General features: G+C 44.7%; 1 protein-coding gene across 6 annotated transcripts in view; it reads right to left on the bottom strand.

Annotated features, from left to right (window-relative positions):
* Positions 1-469: 469 nt before the first annotated feature.
* Positions 470-25,344, bottom strand: part of MAP3K7CL (MAP3K7 C-terminal like) — a 65,897-nt gene continuing 41,022 nt past the window's right edge. For 4 of the 6 annotated variants that reach the window (XM_056559526.1, XM_056559525.1, XM_056559528.1 and 1 more), the window contains exons 3-5: positions 11,670-11,731; positions 7,582-7,697; positions 471-1,793 (exon numbers count right to left, since the gene is read on the bottom strand). In XM_056559526.1, the coding sequence (XP_056415501.1) occupies positions 1,613-1,793; positions 7,582-7,697; positions 11,670-11,731 (359 nt within the window). In that variant the 3' untranslated portion in view covers positions 471-1,612. Of the gene's footprint in view, positions 1,794-7,581; positions 7,698-11,669; positions 11,732-25,344 lie in introns of all 6 variants that reach the window. The other 2 variants (XM_056559529.1, XM_056559524.1) reach the window with 2 other exon arrangements.

The following is a 25,344-nucleotide window of genomic DNA, read 5'->3' as shown; positions in this document are numbered from 1 at the left end:
TTGATACGCCCTCCTGTTCCTGAGATATGAGGGTTTATATTTTGTCTGACAATTCAGGGAATCAATACAAACGAAAAAAAACACAGGAGGTGCGCCCCTAGTGAGGACCGTTAAACAATGATAGGAGTTGACATAAAGATGGGTTCTTACCCCTAGGTGTTGCGCTCAGAGCACAACACCTGCAGTAGCATCAGTGTGTGGAAGGTAGAGGGAAACCGCTGCCACGAGGAACAAGCCCGGTGAGACGCTCGTCAGTCCGGTAAGTAGCAATAGAGATAATCCGTGAATAGGTTCCTCTCAAGAAGGCGCTGGTACCCGGGGATAGAGGTAAAGTTCTTTTATTTGCAACGCATTTCGATCCCGAACCGGGATCTTCGTCAGGCAACTATACAGGCAATTATACAGTCAGGGGGTGTCAATGTTGTACATTAAGGGGCGTGATTGCCTAATACACACCCCCTGACTGTATAATCCCGCCCTTCACCTGACTTTAAAGAGGGTGTCTGATTTAGAAAACCCCTATCAGGAAATTTTTGGTCATCACCTTCACCCAACAATAAAGTGTTGTTTTAAAGAGGATCATTTACTCTGGAGCACTAGGCACTTTCACACAATATATGGACAACCCATTGATTTCAAAGGGATGTAATGCGTAATTTCTCCAGTGGTGGCACTGTGGGAAAAGTGAACCAAGGATAAAGCAAATATAATGTATAAAATATAGTAATAAAATTGTATTTTTTGTCAATTTCACAATTTTTTTATAGGTTGTTCATGTTTTACACCTTTGCATATTGTTATGGAAGGGGTATTGTCACCAGGACAGATTACTTTAATGGAGTATTTCAGGATCTGAAGACTTATCCCCTAGAATAGGGGATAAGTGTCAGATCGCGGGAGGGGGGCATGTCAATCATCGCACGAAGCGGCGGCCGACACGCCCCCTCAGTGCAGTGCTATTGCAGACCCGGAGATTGCCGAAAGCAGCGCTCCGGATCTCCCATAGCGTTGTTTTGAGGGGGCATGTCAGCCGCCACTTCGCGCATTGGTCGACACACGCCCTTCGTGCTGGGGCCCCGTACAGGAGATCGTGGGGGTCCTTAGTATAGGGTATAAGTTTTCTGATCCTGGAGTACTTCTTTAAGGAAGCAGAACTAAAAGAAAATATTGGGTAAACTCAATGTGGGCCGATCAGAGGGCTTGAAAAATAGACCTCGTTGCCCAAATCTTTAGAAACAAGGTTCTTCCTGTCTCTGAAGAGTCAGGGTTGCAATGCGTCATGTGATCTCTTTCGGCTTTACAGAGTGGCTGTGTAGGCTCAAAGTTGGAGGGACATATGTGACAAGGGATAATCCAGCCCCCTAATCAGTAGGCCCAATTGTGGCCCCCCCTCCTGCCCAGTTTGGTGCTATTAGAAAATCTAATGCCCTACTATAAAAACTTGTACTGGTGGCAGGCTCCCTCTAAGAAGCATCGTCATTGTTTGCACGTGGCCATTAAATCGCTTTGGAAAGGCGGCGCCTTTTATTACAATGTTGTACCAAATTGTTTTAAATAAAAGTGCTGATGTGTAGATCACTTTGTATGGGTTTGTAGATTGGCCCTCTCACTGTTAGGATGAGCCCTGCCGTTTCTGGTACTGTATCCTCAGTTTTTCGAGTTGCTCTTTACATCGGGAGTGAGCCAGGCTGAGGCTCTGATTCTCTTTACTGAGGTCCTCGTATTCCTGCGCTAAGTGAACGACATCCGAGTTTTCCTTCTCAAACTGATCCAAACGGGCCATCAATTCTTTTCTACAGAAGAAAAATAAAAAAATTAAAAAAAATTACAAAACATGCCCAGCATTCAGACTTAAAGGGGAACTCTGGTGGAAACAAGTGGAAAACAAATGTTTTCAAATCAACTGGTGCCAGCAAGTTAAACAGATTTGTAAATTACTTCTATTTAAAAATCTGAAGCCTTCAAGTACTTAGCTGCTGTATACTACAGAGAAATTTGTGAAGTTCTTTCCAGTCTGACCACAGTGCTCTCTGCTGTCAGGAACTGTCCAGATTAGAAGCAAATCCCCATAGAAAATCCTGCTCTGGACAGTTCCTGACATGGACAGAGGTGTCAGCAGAGAGCACTGTGGTCAAACTGGAAAGAACTTCACAAATTTCTCTGTAGTATACAGCAGCTGATAAGTACTAGAAGGGTTAAGATTTTTAATTAGAAGTAATTTTCAAATCTGTTTAACTTTCTGGCACCAGTTGATTTGAAAAAAAGTTTTCTCCACCGGAGAAAAGTTTTCTTCCCCTTTAACTTTATACCTAAAATTGACCTCCCCCTATTTACAGCTCCAGTGAACTCAATGAAGTTTCCATGATTTGGAAATTTGGAAATCTTTGAAAGGATATGGTGATGGATTTTCCGCTGTAGAAATCCGCCGCTACAAACAAATGCAAAGAGCTACCCGGCTGTACCCTGGAGCTTGCTCTACAGTCCCTCTGTGACTGCTGTCGGTGCATCCGCAGCATAAAATACACTGTGGATGCGACCCATGTGACCCCACCCTAAAGGGGTATTCCCATATTACTAATCCAATTTAACCTTGTAGTACAGGTGATAAAATGTGGTCAGAATATGAGGACAAGATATGAGGACAGGATAGGAAGAAGGGATATTAGGATGGGATATGAGATCAGGATTTGATGCCGGGTCATAAGGAATGGGTATGAGGTTGGTATATGACATTGTGATATATGGAGGGGATATGAGGTTGGTATATGACATTGTGATATAAGGAGGGGGTATGAGGTTGGTATATGACATTGTGATATAAGGAGGGGATACGAGGTTGGTATATGACATTGTGATATAAGGAGGGGGTATGAGGTTGGTATATGACATTATGATATAAGGAGGGGGTATGAGGTTGGTATATGACATTGTGATATAAGGAGAGGATATGAGGTTGGTATGTGACATTGTGATATAAGGATGGGGTATGAGGTTGGTATATGACATTGTGATATATGGAAGGGATATGAGGTTGGTATATGACATTATGATATAAGGAAGGGATATGAGGTTGGTATATGACATTGTGATATAAGGATGGGGTATGAGGTTGGTATATGACATTGTGATATATGGATGGGGTAGGAGGTTGGTATATGACATTGTGATATAAGGATGGGATATGAGGTTGGTATATGACATTGTGATATAAGGAGGGGATATGAGGTTGGTATATGACATTGTGATATAAGGATGGGGTATGAGGTTGGTATATGACATTGTGATATAAGGATGGGATATGAGGTTGGTATATGACATTGTGATATAAGGAGGGGATATGAGGTTGGTATATGACATTGTGATATAAGGATGGGATATGAGGTTGGTATATGACATTGTGATATAAGGAGGGGATATGAGGTTGGTATATGACATTGTGATATAAGGATGGGGTATGAGGTTGGTATATGACATTGTGATATAAGGACAGGGTATGAGGTTGGTATATGACATTGTGATATGAGGAGGGGATATGAGGTTGGTATATGACATTGTGATATAAGGAGGGGATATGAGGTTGGTATATGACATTGTGATATAAGGAGGGGATATGAGGTTGGTATATGACATTGTGATATAAGGAGGGGATATGAGGTTGGTATATGACATTGTGATATAAGGAGGGGGTATGAGGTTGGTATATGACATTGTGATATAAGGAGGGGATATGAGGTTGGTATATGACATTGTGATATAAGGAGGGGGTATGAGGTTGGTATATGACATTGTGATATAAGGAGGGGGTATGAGGTTGGTATATGACATTGTGATATAAGGAGGGGGTATGAGGTTGGTATGTGACATTATGATATAAGGAGGGGATATGAGGTTGGTATATGACATTGTGATATAAGGAGGGGATATGAGGTTGGTATATGACATTATGATATAAGGATGGGGTATGAGGTTGGTATATGACATTGTGATATGAGGAGGGGATATGAGGTTGGTATATGACATTGTGATATAAGGATGGGATATGAGGTTGGTATATGACATTGTGATATAAGGACGGGATATGAGGTTGGTATATGACATTGTGATATAAGGACAGGATATGAGGTTGGTATGTGACATTGTGATATATGGATGGGATATGAGGTTGGTATATGACATTGTGATATGAGGAGGGGATATGAGGTTGGTGTATGATATTGTGATATAAGGATGGGATATGAGGTTGGTATATGACATTGTGATATAAGGAGGGGATATGAGGTTGGTATGTGACATTGTGATATATGGATGGGATATGAGGTTGGTATATGACATTATGATATATGGACGGGATATGAGGTTGGTATATGACATTATGATATAAGGACGGGATATGAGGTTGGTATATGACATTGTGATATAAGGATGGGGTATGAGGTTGGTATATGACATTATGATATAAGGATGGGGTATGAGGTTGGTGTATGATATTGTGATATAAGGACGGGATATGAGGTTGGTATATGACATTATGATATAAGGAAGGGATATGAGGTTGGTATATGACATTGTGATATAAGGAGGGGATATGAGGTTGGTATATGACATTATGATATAAGGATGGGATATGAGGTTGGTATATGACATTGTGATATAAGGAGGGGATATGAGGTTGGTATATGACATTGTGATATAAGGAGGGGGTATGAGGTTGGTATATGACATTGTGATATAAGGAGGGGATATGAGGTTGGTATATGACATTGTGATATAAGGAGGGGGTATGAGGTTGGTATATGACATTGTGATATAAGGAGGGGGTATGAGGTTGGTATATGACATTGTGATATAAGGAGGGGGTATGAGGTTGGTATATGACATTGTGATATAAGGAGGGGGTATGAGGTTGGTATGTGACATTATGATATAAGGAGGGGATATGAGGTTGGTATATGACATTGTGATATAAGGAGGGGATATGAGGTTGGTATATGACATTATGATATAAGGATGGGGTATGAGGTTGGTATATGACATTGTGATATGAGGAGGGGATATGAGGTTGGTATATGACATTGTGATATAAGGAGGGGATATGAGGTTGGTATATGACATTGTGATATAAGGAGGGGGTATGAGGTTGGTATATGACATTGTGATATAAGGAGGGGATATGAGGTTGGTATATGACATTGTGATATAAGGAGGGGGTATGAGGTTGGTATATGACATTGTGATATAAGGAGGGGGTATGAGGTTGGTATATGACATTGTGATATAAGGAGGGGGTATGAGGTTGGTATGTGACATTATGATATAAGGAGGGGATATGAGGTTGGTATATGACATTGTGATATAAGGAGGGGATATGAGGTTGGTATATGACATTATGATATAAGGATGGGGTATGAGGTTGGTATATGACATTGTGATATGAGGAGGGGATATGAGGTTGGTATATGACATTGTGATATAAGGATGGGATATGAGGTTGGTATATGACATTGTGATATAAGGACGGGATATGAGGTTGGTATATGACATTGTGATATAAGGACAGGATATGAGGTTGGTATGTGACATTGTGATATATGGATGGGATATGAGGTTGGTATATGACATTGTGATATGAGGAGGGGATATGAGGTTGGTGTATGATATTGTGATATAAGGATGGGATATGAGGTTGGTATATGACATTGTGATATAAGGAGGGGATATGAGGTTGGTATGTGACATTGTGATATATGGATGGGATATGAGGTTGGTATATGACATTATGATATATGGACGGGATATGAGGTTGGTATATGACATTATGATATAAGGACGGGATATGAGGTTGGTATATGACATTGTGATATAAGGATGGGGTATGAGGTTGGTATATGACATTATGATATAAGGATGGGGTATGAGGTTGGTGTATGATATTGTGATATAAGGACGGGATATGAGGTTGGTATATGACATTATGATATAAGGAAGGGATATGAGGTTGGTATATGACATTGTGATATAAGGAGGGGATATGAGGTTGGTATATGACATTATGATATAAGGATGGGATATGAGGTTGGTATATGACATTGTGATATAAGGAGGGGATATGAGGTTGGTATATGACATTGTGATATAAGGAGGGGGTATGAGGTTGGTATATGACATTGTGATATAAGGAGGGGATATGAGGTTGGTATATGACATTGTGATATAAGGAGGGGGTATGAGGTTGGTATATGACATTGTGATATAAGGAGGGGGTATGAGGTTGGTATATGACATTGTGATATAAGGAGGGGGTATGAGGTTGGTATATGACATTGTGATATAAGGAGGGGGTATGAGGTTGGTATGTGACATTATGATATAAGGAGGGGATATGAGGTTGGTATATGACATTGTGATATAAGGAGGGGATATGAGGTTGGTATATGACATTATGATATAAGGATGGGGTATGAGGTTGGTATATGACATTGTGATATGAGGAGGGGATATGAGGTTGGTATATGACATTGTGATATAAGGAGGGGATATGAGGTTGGTATATGACATTGTGATATAAGGAGGGGGTATGAGGTTGGTATATGACATTGTGATATAAGGAGGGGATATGAGGTTGGTATATGACATTGTGATATAAGGAGGGGGTATGAGGTTGGTATATGACATTGTGATATAAGGAGGGGGTATGAGGTTGGTATATGACATTGTGATATAAGGAGGGGGTATGAGGTTGGTATGTGACATTATGATATAAGGAGGGGATATGAGGTTGGTATATGACATTGTGATATAAGGAGGGGATATGAGGTTGGTATATGACATTATGATATAAGGATGGGGTATGAGGTTGGTATATGACATTGTGATATGAGGAGGGGATATGAGGTTGGTATATGACATTGTGATATAAGGAGGGGATGTGAGGTTGGTATATGACATTGTGATATAAGGATGGGATATGAGGTTGGTATATGACATTGTGATATAAGGACGGGATATGAGGTTGGTATATGACATTGTGATATAAGGACAGGATATGAGGTTGGTGTATGACATTGTGATATGAGGAGGGGATATGAGGTTGGTGTATGATATTGTGATATAAGGATGGGATATGAGGTTGGTATATGACATTGTGATATAAGGAGGGGATATGAGGTTGGTATGTGACATTGTGATATATGGATGGGATATGAGGTTGGTATATGACATTATGATATAAGGACGGGATATGAGGTTGGTATATGACATTATGATATAAGGATGGGGTATGAGGTTGGTGTATGATATTGTGATATAAGGACGGGATATGAGGTCGGGAAATGAGGACAGGATAAAATAATGGCATATGAGGACTGGATATGAGGTTGGAATATGAGGACAGGATATGAGGTCAGGATATGAGGACAGGATATAAGGATGGGATATGGGGAATGGATATAAGGTCAAGATATGAGGTCGGGATATGAGGACAAGAACTTCATTGTTGTAATGGTAACTTTTGACATATTTATGTAGCCGCTCAATGTCATATTTATTTAGTAGGATTTGTTTCACTCTATGTAAATAACTTACTTCCTTTCCTCCAGAAGTGTTATCTCCCTCTTCACTTGATGATATTCCTCTGCGATTTTACAGTGCTGTTTGAACACTTGCATGGACTCTTTGGAAGTGTTACATGGTGGAAGAGGCTGAAGATGGAAACAGTTATGAACATCAGTACATGATGGATGACCTGGAAACATTCCAATAGCTCTGTATGCAAACGATAACTTTCATTTCAATTTTGTAACAGATCCTAAAACCTGCTTAGAACTTTGTAATGTATAGATGTAAACTACTGCATTATCCTATTGCCTTGTCATAGGGCATAATGATTTCTAATTTGGCAGGAAGCCAGCTGACATCATGCATCATTAACCCCTTAAGGACTAAGCCCATTTTCACCTTAAGGACCAGAGCATTTTTTGCACATCTGATCACTGTCATTTTAAGCATTAATAACTCTGACATGCTTTTACTTATGAATTTTATTCCGAGATCGTTTTTTCGTGACATATTCTACTTTAACATAGTGGTAAATTTTCATTGATACTTGCATCATTTCTTGGTGAAAAATTCCAAAATTTAATTTAAAAAATTGTTAATTTTTCACAAAATTTTTTAAATTGGAATTTTTCCGGGACCAGTTCAGTTTGAAGTGGATTTGAAGGGCCTTTATATGAGAAATACCCCATAAATGACCCCATTATAAAAACTGCACCCCTCAAAGTATTCAAAATGACATTTAGAAAGTGTGTTAACCCTTTAAGTCTTTCACAGGAATAGCAGCAAAGTGAAGGAGAAAATTTTAAATCTCCATTTTTTACACTAACATGTTCTTGTAGACCCAGTTTTTGAATTTTTACAAGGGGTAAAAGGAAAAAAAATCCCCCCAAAATGTGTAACCAAATGCTCTGTGGGCGCACTAGAGGGCTCAGAAGTGAAGGAGCAACAATGGGATTTTGGAGAGTGAGTTTTTCTGAAATGGTTTTTGGGGGGCATGTCACATTTAGGAAGCCTTCATGGTGCCAGAACAGCAAAAAAAACAACAACAACAACAACAACAAAAAAAACAACAACATGGCATACTATTTTGGAAACTACACCCCTCAAGGAACGTAACAAGTGGTACAGTAAGCCTTAACACCCCACAGGTGTTTAACATCTTTTCGTCTAAAATGCTGGTTTTTCCTCAAGTTTTACATTTTTGCAAGGGGTAATTGGAGAAAATGCCCACCCAAAAATGCTCAGAATAGAAGTCGTCACATTTAGCTTTTGGAAGCAAATTTAGTTGAAATGGTTTTTGGGGGGCATGTCCATTTTAGGAAGCCCCTATGGTGCCAGAAGAGCAAAAAAAAAAAAAAAAACACATGGAATACTACACACCTCAAGAAACATAACAAGGGGTACAGTGAAAATTTGCTCACAAAAAAAGCCTCCCAAAATTTGTAACCCAATTTCTTCTGAGTATGGAAATATCCCATATGTGGATGTAAAGTGCTCTGCGGGCGAACTACAATGCTCAGAAAAGAAATAGCGCCATTGAGCTTTTGGAGAGAGAATTTGGTTGGAATAGAAGTCGGGGGCCATGTGCATTTACAAAAAAAAACAGTGGTGCCAGAACAGTGGGCCCCACACATGTGACCCCATTTTGGAAACTACACCTCTCTTTAGAACAGTGGACTGTGCAAATGAAAAATTTAATTTTTCATTTTCACAGACCACTGTTCCAAAAATCTGGCAGACACCAGTGGGGTGTAAATGCTCACTGTACCCCTTATTACATTACGTGAGGGGTGTAGTTTCCAAAATGGGGTCACATATGGGGGGGTCCACTGGTTTGGCACTATGGGGGCTTTGTAAACACACATGGCCTTCAATTTCAGACACATTCTCTCTCCAAAAGCCCAATGGCGCTCCTTCTTTTCTGAGCATTGTAGTTCTTTACATCCTCATATGGGGTATTTCCATACTCAGAAGAAATGGGGCTAAACATTTTGGGGGCTTTTTTCCTATTTTCCCTTGTGAAAATGAAAAATGTAGGGTAACACCAGCATTTTAGTGAAAACATTTTTTTTTTCATATTCACATCCAACTTTAACGAAAATTCGTCAAACACCTGTGGGGTGTTAAGGCTCACTATACCCCTTGTTACTTTCCGTGAGGGGTGTAGTTTCCAAAATGGGTATTTATTGTTTTACGTTTATGTCAGAACCGCTGTAAAATACTTCTGAGCCATGTTGTGTGCCCGCAGAGCACTTTGCGTTCCATACTCAGGAGATTCCGTACTCAGGAGACTTTTTTTTCCTTTTACCACTTGTGAAAATTAAAAATATGGAGCAACACCAGTATGTTAGTATAAAAAATGTAATTCTTTTACACTAACATGCTGGTGTAGACCCCAACTTTACCTTTTCATAAGGGGTAAAAGGAGAAAAAGCCCCCAATATTTGTAGCGCACTTTCTCCCAAGTACGGAAATAACCCATATGTGGCCCTAAACTGTTGCATTGAAATATGACAGGGCTCTAAAGCAAGAGAGCACCATGCGCATTTGAGGCCTAAAATGGGCATTTGCTTCTGCCATCAAAATACCCTACAACAGTGTTTCCCAAACAGGGTGTCTCCAGCTTTTGCAAAACTCCAAGCATGCCTTGACAGTCAGTGGCTGTCCGGCAATACTGGGAGTTGCTGTTTTTCAACAGCTGGAGGCTCTGTTTTGGAAACAGTGCCGTACAATACGTTTATTTTTTTTATGGGGGGGGGGGGGGGGGCTGTGTAAGGGTGTGTATATGTAGTGTTTTACTTTTTATTTTGTGTAGTGTAGTGTAGTGTTTTTAGGGTATATTCACACGGGCGGTGGTTTACAGCGAGTTTGTCGCTGCGGCAGAAAATTTTCCACATCTCACACTTGCAGCAGAAAACTCGCTGCAATGTAATAAGGGGTTTGTTACTTAACTGTGTTTCGCAACCAGTGTGCCTCCAGCTGTTGCAAAACTACAACTTCCAGCATGTACAGTCTATCAGTTCATGCTGGGAGTTGTAGTTTGCAGCAGCTGGAGGCACACTGGTTGCGAAAGACTGAGTTAGGTAACAAACTTAGTGTTTCGCAACCAGTTTGCCTTCAACTCTCAGCATGGACTTACAGCCGAATGGCATGCTGGGACTTATAGTTATGCAACAGCTGGAGGCACACTACTGCAACTCCCAGCATGCCCTTTGGTAGATTGTGCATGCTGGGGATTGTAGTAATGCAATTGCTGGAGGCACTATTTTTCATAGAAAAAATGTGCCTCCAGCTGTTGCATAACTACAACTACCAAAGGGCATGCTGGGAGTTGTAGTTCCTTCTGCTGTTGCATAATAACAACTCCCAGCATGCCCTTTTGTGCATGCTGGGAGTTGTTGCTAAGCAACTGCAGGAGGCCAGCCTTACCTCCTGCTGCTGCTCTGCCGGATCCTGCCTGCCGCCGCCGTCTCCGCTCCGGGGGCCCTAATCCTGCCGTTGATGCCGGGGGATCAGGTGCCCCCACTCAAGGTACTCACTCCCAGCACCCGCTCGCGCCCTCCAGAATAGGGGCAGAGCGGGTGCCTTTAGGGTCATCCCCACAGCAGAAGTAATGGCTGACGAATCAGGATAATTGTGAGGTGGCACCAGTGCCAATTCACTCCTGCTGCTTTAGGGTGATAGGTGCCATGTCGGATGGCACCTATCACCCTTTTTTTCTGGGTCACTGGGGACCGATCTGAATTGTCTAGGACCCCCCCCCCCCCCCCCGCCCCAGGGGTTTGTGCAGGGTGCCTGCTGAATGATTTCAGCAGGCATCCTGGTCCGGTCCCTGCCCGGCGACCAGAATTCCCACGGGCGTACAGGTACGCCCTGTGTCCTTAACTACCAGGATGTCAGGGCGTACCCGTATGCCCTATGTCTTTAACGGGTTAATATACCACCCATTCATGGAATATTGACAACATTTTCTTTATTCCTAAAAGGGTTATCCAGGGATAGAAAAGCAGAGCTAGTTTCTTCCCAAAAATCTGGCCTAGATAGTGACCAATTTTCAACTGGTTTCACTTTCATCCCAATGTCCAATGCAAATAGAAATCCTCAGTGCTTGTTACCTGAAGTTGTTGGTCTAGATCTGGAAATGACAAAGGGAAGGCTTTCTCTGCAGATGTTTCATCTGTTAAAAAAAAAAAACACCTTTATTAACAATGATTATTCATTTACTTTGTGCAGGACTGATATTCTCCACCGGGGGCACTGTTTAATTGACCATTGGCGAAATTTATCAAAACCTGTGCATGAAATTTATCAAAACCTGTGTAGAGGAAAAGTTAACTAGTTAAAAAGTTAACCCATAGCAACAAATCAGATCGCTTCTCTAATTTTTAAACAGGCCTCTGAAAAACAAAAGAAGCGATCTGATTGGTTGCTATGGGCAACTGGTCAACTTTTCCTCTTCACAGGTTTTGATAAATTGGCCCACATGCCTGTAAAAGGCAGGAAATCTCAATGTTTTTCTGAACAGAATAAAACCTTTAAAATTGTGATAATTTAGAAATATTAAAAATAAAATATAAAAAATTAAGCATAATCAAAACAAAGCTGGTGAAGGTAACAAGCACAAATGGGCAGATGAATAAAAAAGGGTTCTCAAGGAAGACAAGAGATGCTAGGTTTATCAATTTTATTATTTAAATATGGCCTGACACTACTGTGCAGTCCTTGACCAGAGCTGATGAATTTGCAGGAGTACCACCCAAGTTGGAATGAAAAAAGCAGTCTACTCAGCCTAGCCTACTGTGCCACTATAGGTCTCTGATAGGCTACCACAGAAAAACTAAACAAAACCCCCCCAACATGTTTCACCACAATAACAGCGGCATCCTCAGCAGTCAATGGGATAATTGCCTTATTGGCCCCTGAGGATGCTACTGTTAAAGGGGTACCCCAATATTAGGTTTTAAAAAGCTGTAGTAGCATATAGCATTGCTTACCTGTATGCTCCAGTTCTAAAATCACCAAAAACCCATTTATATTGTGAGTATGTAATCCTTACGCCAGCCATGTCCTCTCACTTAGTTGAGCATTTGCTCAGTACTACAAGACTGCTGAGACACAATTAGCTCCTAGCAGGCTATAACTACCCCTCCCCCTTACTACAATAAATACTTAAATAATAACTGACACAACAACAATTTAACTTTTCCGTGGGTGGGGATCGGCCACAGCTTTATTTATAAAATTACTTATATAAATAACAATTTAACTGTAACAAAGACACCGATTGGCTTCTTACCAACCCGAGAGGTGCTGCCACACCGTCCTGTGTGGAGGTCTACCCCGGGTTGACCCCGCTTTCACCGTCTTCTTACCGCCAAGCTGTGACTTACAATAAACAAAGATACAAAAAGGGAGGGAGGGAGGGCAAAACTCTGGGTCCTGGGCAGATTGAGGGGGGAAGGGAGGCACCACAGCTATAAATACCCAGGGGAGGGCCTCTGAAAGCCCGGGAAACTATTAAACCCCTGATTGGTGCACTCCTTCCCCCCCCACCCATGGGACATACCACTGTAGCCATTTGCAAGTTTTACAGGCGGGGGAGGGGGCTAAAAACCTTGCCTGTATATTTCTTAACCTCTTACTGCTCACCAGTCAGGGGGCAAGCTAGTTATGCACAGCTTGCCCCTCCAGACTGCTGAGACACAATTAGCTCCTAGCAGGCTATAACTACCCCTCCCCCTTACTACAATAAATACTTAAATAATAACTGACACAACAACAATTTAACTTTTCCGTGGGTGGGGATCGGCCACAGCTTTATTTATAAAATTACTTATATAAATAACAATTTAACTGTAATAAAGACACCGATTGGCTTCTTACCAACCCGAGAGGTGCTGCCACACCGTCCTGTGTGGAGGTCTACCCCGGGTTGACCCCGCTTTCACCGTCTTCTTACCGCCACGGAGGAGACCAGTTAGCCCTACACTGGGCTCCGACCCCCACCCAAGAGATAGTGGATAGCCAACACCTGGGGCCACCTCCAGCCCCCCAGCACACCCAACACATTTCCTCTCCAGGAAATCCGCTCAACACTTTTCCTCTCCAGGAAATCCGCTCAACACTTTTCCTCTCCAGGAAATCCGCTCAACACTTTTCCTCTCCAGGAAATACGGGTACCTGCCACCAGGACCAATTTTTTAAATTTATTTATTTAATTTTATTTTTTTTTTTGTTTTTTTTTTTTTTTTTATAACCCGTGTGAACTCATCTCTCAGACTCGCCCATACACCGAAGGGTGCTGCAGCACTCGCACCACCTCGAAAGCCGCTCTCAGAACAAAAACACACCTGGGAAACATCAAACTGGGCGAATATAGCAACACAACATGCAGATCGCCCGCGGCCGTCGTGCAGCGCTACCCTCTCCGGAAACCCAGCCACCTCCGCCGGCCCCGATACAAAAAGAGAGCAAATCCAGAACTCACAAAACAGTAATTCGCGGACCCTCATGGAGCACGAGCTGCGTGTCACGGATCGCCTAAACAGTCTCGGACCGACGGGCCTTTATTAGTTTTATTTTTCATTTTATATTTTTAAACTTTTACCATGAAACGCACAAAATAGGCACCCAAAAACACAGACACCCAAGTCCCATGGAAGGAGACGAGGAGAAAGAAAAAGTGCCCCATCCACATAGCCCTGAAAAAAGCTAGCGCAAAAACTCGGATCAGAAAAAACAACGCAAAAGCGACAACCAAAAAACCTGCAGCCGCCACTAAGCGACCCAAAAACAGATAGGAAAAACCGGTCGCCGACAGCAAGGCCACCCACTCGCGGGGCCAGCCCCTATGTATACACCACCCGCAAAGCAGAAAGAAAATCACCCCCTGCCATGTGCCGTGCAGCACAGCGGGAAAGCCACCCAACTTTTTATTTATTTATTTTTTTTAGATTATTTATTATTTTTATTTTATTTTTATTTTTAGCTGATTCACATGAACAGGTGAAGATCCCACATCACATACTCAGAATGTTATTTGGATACACTGAGAACACTGCCCAAATCTCGAACCTCCTTGGAGAGGTGACACAGCAGATCACTTCCGATATCACATCCTATTAAAACGAAACAGGAAATCAAACATTAGCCTCGTAAGGTCACTGCAAAGGGCATTCCAGGTACCGAAACCAATATTTATTTATTACTTTTTTTTTTTTTTTTTTTTTAATGTTTTTATCCCCTGTCCACAGACCCATTAGAACCTCCGGGACCCCCCACGACTGTAGATAGACATCCCGGCCTCCACACCAACACCAACCACTCGCAAGTACCGTACCGTGAGTGCGACCAAGTCGCAGGAGCCACCAAAGCGGACAACAAATTACACCACTCTCCCCGATGACCCACGGGCCGGCCACACAAGCAACCCTCCGGAACTACAGCCAGAGAAAACAGGACAAAGCGTCAACACCCAATACCGACCCAGGGAGCATAGCCCTGAAAGAAATTGTAACTCCAAACAGCGAAGCACTAGATGCAACAGACAGAGCACAGGAAGAAAAACACGCCCCGTGATCACTCAAATCACACACTAGAAAAGAAGAAAAGCATCACAAAATTAGCGCGCAACCAAGCGCAGGGGACTTGCAACCCACACAGTAACGTTACAAGCCTAGAACATGAGCTGCCGAAGCAAGCACCCAAAGTCCCACAACCAACACCAAGGGAGAAGCACAAACAAAACCCCAAGCATGGCAGAAACCCACTGACTACCAAGACCCAGGGGTAAACCACCCCACCGCACCACTGGAAAACCAAACACCACACCAACAACCGACCAAACCAGCCACATCCGAGAACAAAGCGAGCTCCCCGTGCAGGGAACTGAAAGCAGGCCAGGCCACCGCATGACCCTTGAAAAAACCCCAACCAACCGAAATGTCAGCCCAAAGCGTACCAGGGGCACATATGCGGGGGGCCCAAATACCAGACACCCTCGGCGGCCAAAGACAACCTGCAGGAAAAAACTCCGCCCAGAACCATATTCCATGCGGAACTTACAGTAAACCAGCAAGGACCGGAACAGGGGCACCTAGCGAGCCCCGAGGAAACCAAAGCAGAGAAAACGCAACCACTCCCCGTCCACAGGAAAACTGCAGACCAATGCCAACGCGGCATGCGGAAGACCGCAACAAACCACACCCCAACAAGCGTAGAGCACAGGAGTATCCCCCTCCGGAAAACCACCACAAACAAAAGAAACCACGAGGAAAGACAAACTGAGACTCAAAGCGAAACCTACCCACCGCCACATCAGCTAAAGCACCCAGCACGACATACAGGAGTCCCATGCCTACCAAAGATCGGGAGCAAAACAGGAGAAAACATCAGACAATACACTAGGACAAACAGAGCAGCGGAGAGGGACTACAACTAGTGATGGAGAGAAACACCAAACAAATGGGGAGAAAACCAAAAGAAACAAAACCGTAACTGGGTGCCACCGATTCAAAATAAAGAACAAGCCTCAGGAGCTAAATCCACAAAACCCGGTCATCCAGAGCGTAAGGCCAAAAGACCACTCACCTAAGCGTGCACCGCAGAATTGATACCACACCAAAGCACCCCGTCAAGAAAAGACGTACCCAACTCACAACCAGAGACCAACATAGACATACACCAATATCCGAGACCCAAAACCAACAAACCCACAGGAACAAAAGGTGGAAACTACCAGAACAGCCATAAGCACACTAACCGGGGAAGGAGAGGGAACCAACCCAGCTAGCCAGTTGAAGACAACTGGCCCGCCAAAGCCCCAAGGGCAGGCACGAAAATAGAGCCCCCCCTGCCCCCCCGCAACAGCACACTCACTAAGTCCAGAAGATGGAGAAGGCACAAAAGCAGGACGAACCACTTTACCACCGCAGGCGTTGAACAAGGCACGCTGGAGACCACCTGGTTGCGGGTACTCTGCCGCCGCCCGGAATGGCGCCGAGAAACCAGCAGCAGAGAACTCAGGATGAGGGACAGCAGCGGAGAGGGTTTGGGGTGCAGTGGCTGCCTGAACCATGCGCCGTGATCCGAAGTTTACAGCGATACAATTATCGCGTCAAACAGAGTTGCGATATAAATATATATATATATATATATATATTTTATTTATTATTTTTCTTTTTTTTTTTTTTTTTTTTTATAGGTATGAAAAGCGACCAAAATACGCTATATGGGACTAGTAAAATTTATATATTTAATTTTCAATTCGCGCTTACACGCGGATCAAATGAGGATATATAACTTGATAGCGCGGACATTGACGCACGTGGCAATACCACATGTGCCTGTGTATTGAAATCTACACAGTTTGTACTTTTTTTTTTTTTTTTTTTTTTTTTTTTGTTTTATTGTAATTTTTCTTTTATTTTTTTATTTTTTTATTTTAATTTTTTTTTTTTTTTTTTTTTTTTTTACTTTTATCAATTAATTATTTATTTTTTAAATTAATTAATTAAGTAAATTTTTATTAATTTTTTTTTTTTTTTTTTTGCGCATACGCCATTGAAGGAATGCTGCAATCGAAGACATATTTAGATAGTACGGACATGTACGCACGCAGCGATACCATATACATGCTTGATGTAATACAGTTTTTATTTTATTTATTTATTTATTTATTTAATTAATATCAGTTATGTATTTATATTTTAATTCACGTTTTTATGTATGGGGGAAAAAGGGGGGGGGGGGGAGGAGTGATCTAAACATTTATCATGGCAAGGGTTAAAATTTTTTTTTTTTTTTTTTTTTTTTTTTTTTGTGCGCAATGCTATAGCTCCATAGGGAGCCATAACACTGCACACACAGATCACTTGCCATGTATTAACATGGCAATGATCTGGGTTGTCAGTGATTGATTGCTCAAGCCTGAATTTCAGGCTTGGAGCAATCAATCCACGAGCGGACGCGCAGGAGGCAGGTGAGTGACCCTCCTGCTGCGTTCCAGCTGATCGGGACATCGCGATTTTATCGCGATGGTCCCGATCAGCCCGCTGAGCAGCCGGGATGCGTACAATTACATTTTCAGACGCGGCGATCAAATCTGAACGCCGCGTCTAAAGAGGTAATGCCGGACATCTGCCAGATCGGCGATGTCCGGCATTAGCAGGGGTCCTGGTTGCTAACAGCAACCGGGATCCGCCGGCTACAATGCGCGCTCACATTGTGAGAGCGCATTATAGCTGGGGACGCGCAAATGGACGTTACTAAACGTCCATTTGCGCAAAAGGGGGGTTAACGCAGCAGCCACCGAGGGGCCGCCACCTCCAGAGTGGAGGGGACAAGGGGGGGGGGTGGTGAAGGAGACCGCAACAGGGGAGGGGGGGTGAGTGGGCGCATACAGGGGGGAAAAAAGAGACGGACGGGGCAAGGAGAAATCAGAGCCTGCTCCAGGAGCACGCATGGAGGAGGGATCAAAGCACAGGCAGGGGAGAGGGCAAAAGGATGGGACAGGGCTCACAGGGATTACAGTGGGAAGGGAGGGCAGGACTAATAAGAGGTCCGCCAGCCTCCCGAGCCCGCCATGGACGCAACAGGAGGGGAGGCCAGCTCAGCCACAAGGGAGCATGCCAGCCCCCACCCTCCTGCTCCATCCAGGCCATAAATAAGGGGCAGCAACATACCCACCAGCAGACAAAACTCCGGGTCCTGGGCAGATTGAGGGGGGAAGGGAGGCACCACAGCTATAAATACCCAGGGGAGGGCCTCTGAAAGCCCGGGAAACTATTAAACCCCTGATTGGTGCACTCCTTCCCCCCCCACCCATGGGACATACCACTGTAGCCATTTGCAAGTTTTACAGGCGGGGGAGGGGGCTAAAAACCTTGCCTGTATATTTCTTAACCTCTTACTGCTCACCAGTCAGGGGGCAAGCTAGTTATGCACAGCTTGCCCCTCCATTCTGAAAAGGCATTGCTTTCCCTCAGCTCTTTACAGTTTGCCCAGCCTGCCTACCCCCCTCTCACAGTACTAATGATAGTTTAAAAGCCCAGAGCTGTTGCAGAACATTTTTGTACCCAGCAGAGTATTGCTCTGCAGTCAGTAAACTGCAGCACCTGCTGTATTCATTACATGGCTGCTGCTCTGCCTGTGGCATTGTTTACCACAAGGCATCATCATGCTGTAACACATATATATATACATATACATATAACAGGGAGATAGTGATGTAGCTGTAGGGGCTGGTCAGAGGTGATGACATTACTCAGGGGGCAAGGCTAGAACTCAGACAAGATACAGTCACACCATCTGAGACAGTAAAGGATGATGAGGGAGCTGCTGAAACAACACAACACTGACAATGGAAGGGCTACAAGGAAGGCTTGTCGGGAGAAAGGGAGGAATTGGGGAGTTGCCGAGACAGCACCACAATAACAATGGAAGGACTACACAACATCTTGTCAGAAGAAAAGGAGGAGTCTGAGAGCTAATGAGACAGTGCCACAATGACAATGGGAGTACTACACAACTTCCTGTCGGGGGTAAAAAAACAATTTTCTATTACTGCAATGCCCCTTTAATGTTGTGAAACATGTGTTTGTGTGTGTGTGTGTGTGTGTGTGTGTGTGGGGGGGGGGGGGGGGGGGGGTCAGGCTTTGTTAGGTGTTCTCCAGTTACCTCCCCATAGCAGTGCCACAGCACATAACTCAATGCTGTAATGCTGTTCTGGGCTTGTTGGGCTCTCCAAGGCCCCTGGGCTGGAATGGAACACATTAAAGGGTACTCCGGCCCCAAGGCATCTTATCCCCTATCCAAAGGATAGGGGATAAGATGTCTGATTGCGGGGGTCCCGCCGTTGGGGACCCCCGCAATCTAGCAGGCAGCACCCAACTGGAAGTACTGCCGGAAGCGCTGGGGGTTCGCAGTCTTTTGCCTCCCGACCACGGGGACGGAGTATCGTGACATCATGACTCCGCCCCCGTTTGACATCATGCCCCACCCCCTCAATGCAAGTCTATGGGAGGGGAGTGACACAGTGATACTCCGTCCCCGTGGTCGGGAGGCAAAAGACTGTGAACCTCCAGCGCTTCCGGCAGTACTTCCAGGTGGGTGCTGCATGCTAGATCAGATATCTTGTCTTGTCATCAGATAAGATGTCTTGGGGCCAGAGTACCCCTTTAAGGCTATGTTCACATAGCAAAATTTTTACCGAATGCACACTAGGACTGCTTGGAATGTTTCTCTGAGCAGTTTCGGCAGAAAGAGTTGACAAATCAATTCTTTCTGCGGAGGTCAGAATCAGGATTTATGTGGCAGATGTTTCCGCCGCGTGCATGGTGCAGGAGAATCCCATTAAAAATAGTAGGACTCCTATAATGATAGATTAATAATAATTTGTTTTCAAAGGGATTTTGCTGCATCGGGCACATGACAAAAGGAGTCCTAAGGTCCTCCCACTTTAATGCCTCTATGTTACACTGTATCCCAGTGTTACTATAGAACTACTGTATGTCATATGGGGTGCATCCACAGCATATTTTACGCTGTGAATGCACCAACGTCAGTCACAGAGGGACTGCATAGCCAGCCCCTGGCTGCGGCCGGGTTGCGCTTTGTGCCCGCTCGTAGTGGCAGATTTCTACAACGGGAAATACACCATGGATGCGCCCTATGTGACCCTGCCCTAATACTGCATCTGATTCTCCAGGCCACAATATTTTTATGTAAAATTTGTACAGACCCTCTATGTCTGTGGATAAATTTAGGAGGCCTACATAGGTACAGTAAAGCCTAATGCACCTCAATAGGTGCCCTATTATGGCTCCATACAGTTCTGTGCATGAGGCTTTACAATGGCGGTAAGAACACAGCCGCAGGTGTTAAGAAAACCGTAAAAAAAATTTGGTAAAAAAAAGGGTAAAAAAAACAAAAAACGATGGATCAACATATAGCAATTTCGCAAATACCATTGCTATCTCTCAGCCTGTCTCCGGCCTTTGACAAGTATTAATAAAGATAATTACTGTATAAAGTGACAAGTCGACTGCACATAGGAGAGGACAATGCCTTGGAAGGGCATCAACGGCAATAATTGGGGACAAGACTAAACATGACTGCCCAGGAGGATGAGATGTCCACGTCTTGGCTATAAATATCAGTTATGACGGCCATGGCTCGCTGTTATTTTATCACCGATAGATATACATGTGTATATATATATATATATATATATATATATATATATATAGTGACCCAGTACAGAACATGGTTCTGTACAGTTCCTAAAGTCCCCTCAGGTAGAGTCCCTCAAGTCCACAGGGCTCTCCTGTAGGGTCACCCAAGGTCATTATTATGGTATTTTATTATATATAAATTATATAAATGTATTAAAAGTATTTTCCACTGAATATAAACTATGTATAAAGGTTATTAGGATGTTTAAACTGTATAGGACCTTCCTAAGGTCATGTGATATGGTCATGTGATATGTGATCGCCTGATACCCAGAGTTCCTGAGGCACAAGTAACCACAGGCAACCAGCTACCAATGGGCTTTAGTCCAGCCCCCTGATATATAAAGGGCTGCAGTCTCCACATTTGCTCTTTCTTGGTTCCTGCTCGTACTTCCTGGACACTAAAGCAAGCACCAGTCCTGTACAAGTTCAGTCCAGTCCAGCTAGGCCAAAGCCTACAAGTCTGCAGCCAAGTCAAGTCTCTACTGTCGCTACCAAAGTCATAACAGTAGTACAGTGGTCTGCATCTTCATTATTAGCACTACAAGTCCAAGCAAGCCTGAGAGGTTCCCTGTGTCCCGGTCACCTCTGTAGAAGTTGGCTATTTGTAAAGACTGTTTTCTTCCTTCTTCAGTAAAGTTCCAGTTGCATCAAAACCTGCTTTGGACTCTCATTTACTATATGCCGTTTTGGGTTGGTTGTTTGTGGTGCCCTACACCAAACAACCACATCCTGGCATCACGAACACTAGGGGTGAACAACATCTTGCCCCAGGGGTTAATACCAGCTGGCCCCACCACCTACACTGCTACACCCCGTGGTCCCGCCATAAACCGTGGGTCACCATATATATATGTATAAACCTCCCTCCCAGGCATGCTGCTGTCAATCCGTAATTCCTCTGTGTTTACTTTAAGATTCATAATTGCCTCCTTTAAAAATAGGTGAAAGCTCTAAAAGCGGAGCCATGAATCACGCTGTGCGGCGATGGCTTCTGCCGGTGACTCAATCCGCCTCTTCCAGCTGCTGCACATGCACCGTGCCAAGTAGAGGAAAGCATTTTAACAGGAAGATTATAGCTAGGGGGCTGCAACCGGTGTGCCTCTGGCTGTTGCAAAACTACAACTCCCAGCATGCCCGGAAAGCCTTTGGCTGTCCGGGCATGCTGGGAGTTGTAGTTTTACTAAACAAAAATTAAAAAAAAAATTGCATTTGATCCCCTGGTGATTTTGTAGATTTGCCCACTGACAAAGAAATAATCGGTCTGTAAGTTTAATGGTCGGTTTATTTGAACAGTGAGAGACAGAATAACTACAAAAACCCTCAAGAAAAAACGTATTTCATATAAATTATAAATGAATCAGTGAAATAAGTATTTGATCCCCTATGAATCAGCAAGATTTCTGGCTCCCAGTGTCTTTTTATACAGGTAATAAGCTGAGATTAGGAGCACTCTCTTAAAGGGAACACTTCTCTCAGCTTGTATATATGACACCTGTCCACAGAAGTATATGATCAATCAGATTCCATACTCTCCACCATGGCCAAAACCAAAGAGCTGTCCAAGGTATTGAAAGAGCTTTATTCATCATTCAGTCGTCATTACAAGTCATACAATAAATTACAATGACACAAAGCATGACAGTACAATATACAGCAAAGGTTCCCTAAGCTATACACCGTACCACATGCTACACTAACACTCCGCTCCATCACTCGATATCGAAGAAACAAAGTTGAAAAACAACAACACATTACAGTCTGTGATGGGGGAGGGGCGTGGGATCTATGGGGGTAGGGAGGGGTGGATCACAGGGCCAAACTACTGGGCAAACATATGGGGAGGAACGGGAAGCAGGGGGGCATTTGTCCTCTTCTTCATCGAAATCCGGACTGTTCAAGATGGAATAGTCTCTAAGTAAGCTGTGGACCAGTCTGCGACATGTCCTCCCTGTTTTTTTTTGTTTGTTTGTTTTTTAGAGCTGAAGCAAGTGCTCTCTATCACCCAAGGTTCAAGAAAAAGTGCAAATGTGTCACACGAAAAAACGTGCACAGAGGATGCGGTCTATCGCTAAGCCCTCCTCCAACAGGAGAGAGGCCCCCCAACAAACCTACCCTTCACCTCTGGGCCAAAAGTCACCTGCAAGGATCCAGGTTCGATGCCCCTTTTCGCCTAAACTACTAAGGAGCCACAAATGCCCCTGGCTTCAACTTAGGCGTTGACCAAGGTATCAGCCAAGGAGCCATATACTGGTGGCATCTCGGCCAAAGCCAAGATGCCCAGCGTGTAGCAGGGAGGTGAAGAACCTGATGGCCACACACACCTACCCTAGACCACCAGGAGGGACACCCAGAAGGGCTACCGCACCCTGACAAATCCTGTGTACAAATACAAACACATAAAAGTGGCACAGTGACAAACAAAAAAAGGAAATAAATAAGTATATGAGTGCAGATATACTGCCCGCTCATCTGGCTGGATCTATAAAAACATTTCCTAGCCAGAAAGCCGGGATACCAAGGGTGAGTGCCAAAGGTGAAGAGTATATGGTGCAGTGCGTTCACTCAGTGAGCTATAACACCCACTGAGTTTCAGTATCTCAGGGTCACAACTCCCTGAGACACAAAAGTACCTTGGCTCTAGACTCTCCCAGCCTCATGGCCAGACCTGAAGAAAACAGGTCACATCCGGGCAGCCGTTGAGCTGGTTATGCGGCACCAGCACCGGAACGCCCCAGTACACCTTGTTACGCTGAGCGCTCCGGGTCCCTGCTCCTCCCCGGAGCGCTCGTGGCGTTCTTCAGCGTGCAGCGCCCCGGTCAGACCCGCTGACCGGGAGCGCTGCTCTGTTATCACCGGTGGGGATGCGATCCGCGTGGCGGGACGCGCCCGCCTGCGGGTCGCATCCCAGTCCTCTCACCTGCCCCGTTCCCCTGCTGTCATGTCCCGGCGTGCGCGGCCCCGCTCTCTAGGGCGCGCCGGCTCTCTGAAATTTAAAGGGCCAATGCACCACTAATTGGTGCCTGGCCCAATCAGGGCTAATCACTCACAAACATATAAAACCCACTTCCCCTTCCTGTCCTTGCTGGATCTTGTTGCCTAGTGCCTTGAGAAAGCGTTCTGTGTGTTCCCAAGCCTGTGTATCCAGACCCTTGCCGTTGCCTGTGACTACGAACCTTTGCCGCCTGCCTTGACCTCTTGCTACGTCCGACCTTGCCTTTGCCTTGTCCTTGTGTACTACGCCTATCTCAGCTGTTAGTGAGGTTGAGTCGCTATCAGGGGATACGACCTGGGAGTTACTGCCGCAGCAAGTCCATCCCGCCTTGCGGCGGGCTCTGGTGAAAACCAGTAACTTCTTAGAACCGGTCCCCTGGTACGGCCCACGCCATCGCCTCACTAACACAGAGGATCCACTACCCGCTTCCAGTCCGGTTCCTGACAGTAGATCCGGCCATGGATCCCGCTGAGGTACCACTGCCAAGCCTCGCTGATCTCACCACCGTGATCGCCCAGCAGTCCCAGCAGATCGCTCAACAAGGACAGCAGCTGTCACAGTTGACTGTTATGTTCCACCAGCTTCTACCTCCACAGCAGCAACCATCTCCTCTGCCAGCTCCAGCATCTCCTCCACAGCGAGCTGCCGCCTCCACACCCAGAGTCCGCCTGTCTCTACCTGACAAGTTTGATGGGGATTCTAAGCTCTGCCGTGGGTTCCTGACCCAGTGTTCGCTGCACCTGGAGATCATGTCAGACCACTTTCCCACTGAACAGTCTAAGGTGGCATTCGTGGTCAGTCTGCTATCTGGAAAGGCCTTGTCCTGGGCCACACCGCTTTGGGACCGCAACGATCCTGCTACTGCTACCATCCAGTCCTTCTTCACCGAACTACACAGTGTCTTTGAGGAACCTGCCCGTGCCTCTTCCGCTGAAACAGCCCTGCTAAACCTCGTCCAAGGAGACTCTACAGTGGGCGAATATGCCGTACAGTTCCGTACTCTGGCCTCTGAGTTGGCCTGGAATAATGAGGCTCTCTGCGCAACCTTCAAGAAAGGTTTATCCAGCCACATCAAGGATTGTCTGGCCACACGAGAGATACCTTCTTCCCTGTCTGATCTCATTCATTTGGCTACCCGCATTGATACGCACTACATTGAAAGACGCCAGGAGCTTCGCCAGGAAAAAGATCTTGTTCGCACCAGGCGTAATCCGCGCCTGGCTCCTCTCTTTCAGCATCCTTTGCAATCTGTTACTGTGCCTTCCGCCGAGGCCATGCAAGTGGACCGGTCTCACCTGACCCAACAAGAGAGGAGTCACCATAGGAACGAGAACTTGTGTCTATACTGTGCGAGCTCTGAGCATTTCTTAAAGGACTGTCCTCTTTGTCCTCCGCGTCAGGGAAACGCGCGCACCTAGTGAACGTTGGAGAGGCGTTACTAGGTGTGAATTCTTCCTCTCCACGTCTTACTATTCCAGTACGGATTTCCTTGCCCACTAAGTCCTCCTTCTCTGCTGAGGCCTTTCTGGACTCCGGTTCAGCAGGAAATTTAATCAAAGCCTC

This window comes from Hyla sarda, chromosome 2 (genome assembly GCF_029499605.1).
Source record: "Hyla sarda isolate aHylSar1 chromosome 2, aHylSar1.hap1, whole genome shotgun sequence".
In the NCBI taxonomy this organism is placed as follows: domain Eukaryota; kingdom Metazoa; phylum Chordata; class Amphibia; order Anura; family Hylidae; genus Hyla; species Hyla sarda.
Note: the sequence above shows the minus strand (reverse complement) of the source record. Positions and strands in the feature narration are given on the sequence as shown.